The 8,837-nt window shown below is 40.4% G+C and overlaps 1 protein-coding gene across 7 annotated transcripts in view; it reads right to left on the bottom strand.

Moving 5' to 3' along the window:
• Nucleotides 1-5,347: 5,347 nt before the first annotated feature.
• PCNX1 (pecanex 1) overlaps nt 5,348-8,837 on the bottom strand; it is a 111,133-nt gene continuing 107,643 nt past the window's right edge. For 4 of the 7 annotated variants that reach the window (XM_075843966.1, XM_075843967.1, XM_075843969.1 and 1 more), the window contains one exon: nt 5,865-7,706. In XM_075843966.1, coding sequence (XP_075700081.1) covers nt 7,566-7,706 — 141 coding nt within the window. In that variant the 3' untranslated portion in view covers nt 5,865-7,565. Of the gene's footprint in view, nt 5,841-5,864; nt 7,707-8,837 lie in introns of those variants that run through there. The other 3 variants (XM_075843973.1, XM_075843974.1, XM_075843972.1) reach the window with 2 other exon arrangements.

Below are 8,837 nucleotides of genomic sequence, written 5' to 3'. Positions count from 1 at the left end.
ATTTGTTACGGTGGGAAAGGGACCTGGGAATCACGCTTCGGCGGAACAACTAGATAGGATATACACGACACATAAATCGTCCATTGCCAGCAGGTATCAGGAAGCGGGTTTTAAAATTCTAACGCGCTGGTATAGGGTGCCTTCCAGACTACACGTTATGATTCCGGCCGTCTCACCGCTGTGCTGGAGATGTGGTGATCAGGTGGGAACGATACTACATGTCTTCTGGGAGTGCCCGCGGCTGACTGCCTTCTGGTCACCTCCAAATTCACGGACTCCCGCTCTTCTTGCTCCATCTGTGCGAGATTCCGCTGTTCACATATCGTCGCTCTGTGGTCCGCCATCTGGTGAATGCTGCCAGGGCCTGCATACCAGCACTGTGGAGACAATCGGCTGCACCGTCGCTCAGCATGTGGTTCGATAAGATACAGGAGATCATGAGGATGGAGGATCTCACGGCTTCTATGAGAGGTACTCACGCCAAGTTCATCAAGACTTCGTATCACTGGGTCAGGTTTCAATCATCTTTGGAATTCAGGAATATCGTAGCCTCTTAACTTGCACCTCATACAGGACACGCAACAACGGAACTCGTCCCTTCCTTTCCCTCCCGTCGTTTCTTTTTTCTCATTTCCTTTTCATACTTCCTTCTAAGTTATGTTTCGCTGTGGGCCTTATTGCATGTCTGCAGGTTCAGGATGCAGGGGGATTAGCCCCATTTTTACTTGACTATATTTTGTTTGTACATATACCATACAGGTGGTCCACACATGCCAGCCTGCGTGCCGATGTATTACATGGTTGCATATTCTTTTGGCATTTAACGTGATATGTTTGTTTGTAAAATGGATAAATAAAATAATTTATAAAAAAAAAAAACTGAGCATAAAAAGACGCTCCGTAAAAAGAAGTAGCATGTCACTTCTCGAGACGTTTTTTTGAGCGAGTTTTCCATTGAACACTATGAAAAACACCTCAAAAGAAGGTTCAAATTAAAAGAAGCTTCATTTACAGCTTCAAAAACACCTGAAAATTAGAGGCTGAGCAGCGTGATCTCGCAAGACTGCGCTGTGACGTCACTTCCGCCCACAGGTCCTTCATCCCTGCGTCTGAAGACAACATCTTTCGTCTCCCTCCAGGCCAATGAGAAGTCCCAGTCGTTGGATCGACGACAGCGACAGCAGCAGCCTGGAGGGAGACGAAAGATGTTGTCTTCAGACGCAGGGATGAAGGACCTGTGGGCGGAAGTGACGTCACAGCGCAGTCTTGCGAGATCACGCTGCTCAGTGAATCTAGCTTGGGTGTAAGGCAGAGAGGTGTATGATGCGGATTGGCCAGCGTCATACACCTCTTTGTCATACGCCCACTTGGTTGAAAATTAAAAAACGCCCAGTTGGGCATTAAGGACCTCATTTGCATAAATGTTCTAAACGCCATAACTTTGTTAAAAAACATCGTTTTTAAAATAAAAACACATTGCTAGTAACTACATTCCAGCGCCGATAAACTCATGTAGGAGATAGAGCATTTTTATTCTGGTGACAGAGCCTCTTTAAATTGCAATTAATAAAAAGAAGCCCAAAAGAAAAACCCACTACATACCAAGAACACCCTACAAGACCGGACATTTTGGAGATGCTCTGAACCTGTAGTCTAGCCCTTACTCATTTTTCCTGCTTCCAACATATCAGCTTCAAGAACTTGCTGTTCACTTGCTGTCTAATATACCCCCCCCCCACGGGTGCAATTATAACGAGATTATCAATGTTCTCCACGTCACCAGTCAGTGGTTTTAATGTTATCGCTGAACAATGTACATGGATTGTACATGGCTTGTACATGGATTGTACATGAAAAAAAACAAAACAAACAAACAAACATAGCAGTGATGAAATTAATTAGAAAATATAAAAAGAAAGTCCTACCTTTAACAAGATGTATTTAGCAAATGTACAATTTTGCACCTTTGCTGCATATCTTGGAAACTTTTTGCTGTAGCTCCTCTTTGGGATATATATGCATACATAAGTATTTATAGGGCCATACTGTACCCCTGTATTCCTCCGATTTCACACGTATGTTCCATGAATCCAACAGAATTAAGAAACAAAAGGCATGCTTCATCGGAAATTTCATTATGCAGTTATTCCCTGTAATATGGTGCCATATATAGCACCAGACAGCTGCACACAGAGTTCCTACAGCGTAGTATTTAGGACCTGCAGGGAATCCATGTGTGTATAAGGCCCTTCTCTATGTAAACATTCCCTTGATGCTAACCAGAGACCATCATCAAGTAGAATAGGAGTCGGATTTTGTCATATGGCTTTTATCTAATGGGTTGACACACACTATTTTAACCACACAACGGTGTACTCTTCTGAATGTGCTGTGGGTCGGAGTGGTTCTTTAACCGCCAAGTCTCCTCTGTTATCCGCTCATTAATACATAAATAATGGCAGCTCCTTTCATCAAGACGTTGTGCAGGAGCTGTATATATATTTGGAGCGAAGGACAAGATTAGATCCTGTCCTAGGAGATGGGGAAAGTATCTTTGTCAAAAATGTATTTGGGAAAGCCTTTCCTTAGCGCACAGGATGGGATTCGACCGGATGCATAGAGGATTGTGCAAGAGTTCTTATATGGATACATGAGCAGCCTGGTTGAACAAGTCATGAATATCTTAATAGCCTGGTAAAGAAATCCCTAAAGGTAAGGCCCCACGGAACAGCAGTGATGCAGCCGCAATGTGCCCAGCAGCCGCGCCGGTACCCCGTTTGACACAGTAGTCAAATTGCTTGTTAATAGCCAAACATTGTTGTGGGTAAAACTGCTGTTTTCACGTAGCCAATAATGAATACACGCTCTATGGCCGCACAATTTTGCAGGAAACAGTAGTTTTACCTGCAACACGTAGCCATTATTGAGCAATTTGACAGCCGCACCGAAGATTGGGGTCTTACCCTAATAACTGGATCAGGTATTCATGTGTTGCATCACAGGGGGGAATAATGAATTACTGCGCCAACTTCATACACAGAATGCCCGCTCAGAACAATACTCCAGTGCACATGGCAGAAAGTAATAGACAATAATAATACTAGTACAATCTGTAAGCAACAAGTTAACCCCTTAATGACCAGCCTATTTTAGGCCCTAATGACCAAGCTATTTTTTACGTTTTTCCATCGTCGCATTGCAAGAGCTATAACTTTTTTATTTTTGCGTCGACATAGTTGTATAAGGTCTTGTTTTTTTGCGGGACAAGTTGTAATTTTTAATAGCACCATTTTGGGGTACATAGAATTTATTAGTTAACTTCTAACAACTTTTCTTGGGGGGGGGATAGAAAAAAACGGCAATTTCACCAACTTTTTTGCATCCTAAATCTACGCTGTTTATTGTGTGGTATAGATAACACAACTTTATTCAGCGGGTTGTTGTGATTGCAACAATACCAAATTTATATGGATTTTGTATGTTTTACTACTTTTACACAGTAAACACTTTTTTTTTTCAAAATGATTTGTTTTTGCGTCTCCATATTTGAAGAGCCGTAACATTTTGATTTTTTCGCCAATGCAATTGTAGGAGGGCTTTTTTTTTTGCGGGACAATTTATAGCTTTTAATCGGTACCATTTTGGTAGATGCGACTTTTTGATCACTTTTTACCCAATTTTTTTTTAGGCTGGAATCAAAGAAAAACGCAATTTTTGCATGGTTTACTTTATTTTTTATGACGTTCACCACTTACGTAATAACTTTATAGTCGGGGTCGTTACGGATGCGGCACTACCAAATATGTGTAACTTTATTTTGCATTGTAATAAAGCAGTTTGTAAGGGGAAAAAGTGTGTTTTTAATTTTTTTTTTCCACTTATTAAACTTTTTTTACTAGTCCCACTAGGGGACTTCACTATGCGATTATAAGATCGCTTTTATAATATACTGCGATACTTCTGTATTGCAGTGTATTATGCCTGTCCGCGAAAAACGGAAAGGCATCTGCTAGGTCATGCCACAGGCATGACCTAGCAGGCATTCACTACAGGCAGACCTGGGGGCCTTTACTAGGCCCCCCGGCTGCCATATAAGCCAGACACTTGGAGGGAGAGAGGGAGCGAGAGCTCTCTCTAAAACAACTCCGATGCGGCGCTCGCTCTTGAGCGCCGCATCTGAGGGGTTAAACAGGTGAGATCGATACTAATATCTATCTCACACGTTCGAGCAGGGACGCCCCCAGCCCTCCACTACCTCTGGCAGCTGAGAGCAGGGAGATTTAACAGCTCCCTGCTATGTTTATTTATCCAGCTGCAGCTCCATAAAAAGGCTATTGCATCAGAATAAAGTCCATTAGTGGCCGCCGTAAAAACACTATGGGGCAGTCACTAACAGCTTAATCAAAGGTGGAGCTTCATTTTAAGGTGTTACGTCACCAGATTTCACAAAACAAACTGAATAGATTATTAATCTCTTGAACGTTATTAAACTATTGCACTTACTTTACAAAACCATGTCAGAATGGCTATATAGTCCTTTTGCCAACACTTTCTTGCCCGATCATAAAATAGGCATTTTAGGAGTCCTGGACTGATAATAATGCAAATTTTAATATCTTGTTGGAAAACACTGAAAAATTATATAGCCATTCTGGAATGGATTTTCAAAGTAAACACACCTAACGCATCAGACATTCCTTTTGGCTATATAATGAATACATTACTAATGTTACAGAATTCTAGCAAACTAAATACATTTTCTACCAAAGTTGGCTCATCACAAATTAAAGATTGTTTTTTGCATGGGTAGAAATGTGTGGTTTATATACCCAATGAGCTGCCCCACTCCTGAATCCACAAGTAAACACTGTAGCTATAGGTGAGCTTGTCCATATACATGTATGGAATCATCGGTATGACAGTCTCCTGCCATAGATACTGCCCTGATGTAAGTAATAGATCTGGCTTATTGTAAGTACAGTCACATGACCAGTGTGCATAATATACTGTACACAGCATTCCAAACGAGTATCGGGGTAAGTTATTTACACAGCCCTGCCACAGCTGCAGGGTATATAGAGTTATAAAACCTGGTGGCCCCCCCCCAGTTGCACCCCCGTGCCGTGGATCCACCACTTTTGGGTCCTCTCTGTTGCACCAAAATGGATGCGGCGCTTCATAGACGGAGTAAGACACTCCTCTTTGTTTTCAGATTGGCCTGAACTTCAGAACGTGAGCAGCTCTGGCCAATCCGAGAACAGAGGGAGTGTCTTAGACTCAGTGTGTGAAGCACTGCAGCCATTTTGTCACAAAAGAGAGGGGACCCAAAAGCAGGGGCTCCAGACAAAAGGTGCGCAACTGGAGGGAACCAGGTAATATAACTCCATATACCCCATCACATTTATAATTTTGTCCTGGGACTGGATGGTCGCTTTAAGTTCACTAAGAATGCTCCACCAATTCATTGTCACAAATCTGAACCCTTTTTTGAGAGACATTGGCTTGTCCATTTCATCCAGGTAATGGGAATGCATCAGTTCAGAGAGGTCACAGTTCACGGTGGATTTGAAAAGTTGATATAATTAGGTATTCAAAGCACTTCGGTTGAATAAACTCAAAAACGGATTTATAAAGTTAAGAAATACAATGAACACAAGCATCAAATAAAATAAATATTAACTCATGGTCACGTTTTGGTCATTTTTTTTTTTTTTCGTAAATGAAATTTTGTAGGCAACTGATAACATTCCAATGTTCGGCACGTCGCCCAAGTTTCTAAACAGCACAAGAAACATATAGCAAAATGATCAATAAACACAGCTTTTCCTGAGCTTCTATACCTAATTGAATACAAAATGAAAATGTTTCAAATAAAGAAGAATATTTCCAGGATTTAAAAAAAAAAAAATGGAAAGTAAAGGCAATGTATAAATAAAACCCCAGAACATTTATATTAAAAATGGGTTGTTCTTGACAAAGTGTCAACCACACTTTTTGATAGCCAATTAAATCAAAAGCATCAATTTCTATAGAAAGATTGGGCCAGGGGGTATGAGAATCATATTAAAAACACAGAGCTAAAAGGTATTCTCACATGATGAAAATGCATGGATATCAATCTAATAAACCAACATTTGACAACACAGGTATAATTCATTGTCACAATTATAAATACTCAAAAACGTCCATTTTTATATTGAAGGGAATTACAATGAGGAGGAAAACAGGAAAAGGAAGAATAGTCTGGATTGGTTTACACAGTGGCAGAAGCTTTCCTCAGATTAAAGGCAATAATTTATTTCTTAAATGCAATAATTCGGACCCTGTATTATCAGAAACGGACATGCCTGGTATCAAGATAGTATTTGTTTCAAGGATTAGTAGAAAATGTAACAACCTGGGGTTATGAAATAATTTGGGGCTTTCTGCAGATCTATTAATATCAAGTACTGTTTGGCAGGGTCCTCACTGGGTATTTTCTGAACTAACAAAATAAAGCCTTTGTAAGGCCTGGCAGCAGAAACCCCCTGCCAGCAGAAGTTATTACCCCCAATAAATCCCACAGCACCCTTACATTGCGACTGCCAGCTCTCTAGTCGGACGTGCCTTCCAAATTTCAGGATTTTAGTTTGTTTTCTATCTTGAGTTCAGAGAATATAATCGGTTTACAGTATATATATAGATGCAGGTCTACCTTCCAATGCTGAATATGGCCAATATTTGTATACTTTCCCTAAAGTAATATATACACATACAATGTGGTGCAGCAGACTACAAGCAGACATTTCATTTTCTGGGAATACTGCATTTTATTTTTAAGACAACTGAATGAATGGCCGCAGCAAGCCACAGCTGTATAGACCAGTGACAAGAGCCACGTACAGAAAGGGTTCTTGGGACAGGGAAGAGTCCGGAGGGCTGTCTTTTCAATAAAAATCAATTTAAATTATGTTATTTCTGTATAGATTTCTATATTTATAAATAAACACTCTGACCGATATCAGATTTTTTTACACTTAGTGCACTGTTGTAGGAAAATGGTTTAGTGCAGGTTTCCAAATAAAAAATTTAATAAAATTGCAACTAGGGAGAAGGAAACAAAGACAAAAAAAAACTATGCAGTGTTTCGCCGTGTATAAATAGAATAACCCAAAAAAATTATCTGTACACTTACAAGAAATGTAAAGAGAAGGAAAAATAAATAAAAATAAAAAAGACAACATGCTACATTATGAGACATGGTAATCGGTTTTTGGCAAATAAATTAGAAAACTATAAAGATCATATTCCGCATGGAGAAATCCAATAGGTGTCTGACTTAAAGCATATGAAATGCATAGCATTATTCCATTGAACATAGAAGGTAATGGTCTTAAGAGTTTTTTTTTTTTCTGTTTACACTCGATACAGGTGAACATCCGCAGAATATTAAAACAAATGCAGAAAAATAATAATTTTACATGTTTGGGCGATGTCAGAGCCCTTCTCCATCTTGAACTCTGTCCCCAAACAGTTAAAAGTTCATTCCTGTCTGAAAGCTTCAAAAAGATGGCTGAACCGCAGAATCACACTTCGGCCCCAAGCTCAAGCACCCCAGTCTCAATCACAGCAACATATTTGTCCTCTATCTTAATCAGCAGGATAGTTTTGTCAATGTGGGACCTATAACAAGGGTCTCTGCTGCAAGGCACCCAGCGGTGAATTACCTGTGGAAAGCGGCACAAAAGAACAGAGCGAGAGAGAAGGAAGGAAGGGAGGGAGGGGGGGGGGGGGGAGAGATCAAGAGAGAGACCAGCGTTAGATGTCTGTTTAGTGAAGTTACTCGCATTTCATTTGGTCCTTCTGACATGGAGATTAAAATCAATATATTTGTATTGGTTTTACTATAAATTGCATTTAAAAAAATTAATTTAATGGACATTCCATGTCAAAAATATTCTGGCATCAAAACTTTCCTTCAGCCGGGCTTGCATGACAGGAAAACTATAATCAAGATTTTCACAAAGTATACATTGCCTTTACTTCCCCTTTTCTAACCAGAGTTGCAATTTAAATAGGAAATTCTAAAGCAAAATCATCACACACTGTTCTGATGCAGTTTTTGGCTCAGGTTCCTGCAGTCACACGCCTTTCCATCCAGCCTCTACTTTTTTAATATACATTCAGTAGGTTAGAAAAAGAAGGGGACAGATCAAAGGGAGTATGTCTGCAGGATCAAACGACAGAGTTTGTATGTATTCTGTAACCACGGAGAAGTATAGGTCTGCATAGGAGCTCCAGGCACAAAACGATGGGATGTGACAATGGACATAGCCTTTAAATTTTGAGGTCAATGACAAGTTGAGCTTTAGACCAGGATGCAGTTTTTGGCACAGTTTTGAGAACCAAAGCCGGAAGTTGATCCAATTGGAAAGAAAGGTGTCCACTCCGGTGTTTGACTAAAACTCAGGCAAAAACTGCACCAAAACAGTGTGTGTGTGGTGTGTGTGTGTGATGTGTGTGATGTGTGAGAGTGTGTGGGGTGTGTGGGGTGTGTGTTGTGTGGTGTGTGGTGTGTGGTGTGCGCGGCGTGCGCGTTCCTGGCCTTAGGGTGTATTTACACGAAACGGAGTGGAAAGCTGAACTATTACAATACCATTTAGGGTGGTAATGCTTTTACAGAACTGCAATGGTGGTAAGACCGTAGAAAACTATGATCATATATACATGTGGTTTTGCCGTGGTGGAGCAGAGAGGACCATATAAATATACCCTAAGAGAAGATGATTATTAATATCTGGCTTTTTAGACCTGTGTGCATGCAAGATGCCAAGCAGCCTGTAACTACATATAATGGT

The sequence above is a fragment of the Rhinoderma darwinii genome, chromosome 12 (genome assembly GCF_050947455.1).
Source record: "Rhinoderma darwinii isolate aRhiDar2 chromosome 12, aRhiDar2.hap1, whole genome shotgun sequence".
Lineage (NCBI taxonomy): Eukaryota > Metazoa > Chordata > Amphibia > Anura > Rhinodermatidae > Rhinoderma > Rhinoderma darwinii.
This window is presented reverse-complemented; position numbering and strand designations above follow the sequence as displayed.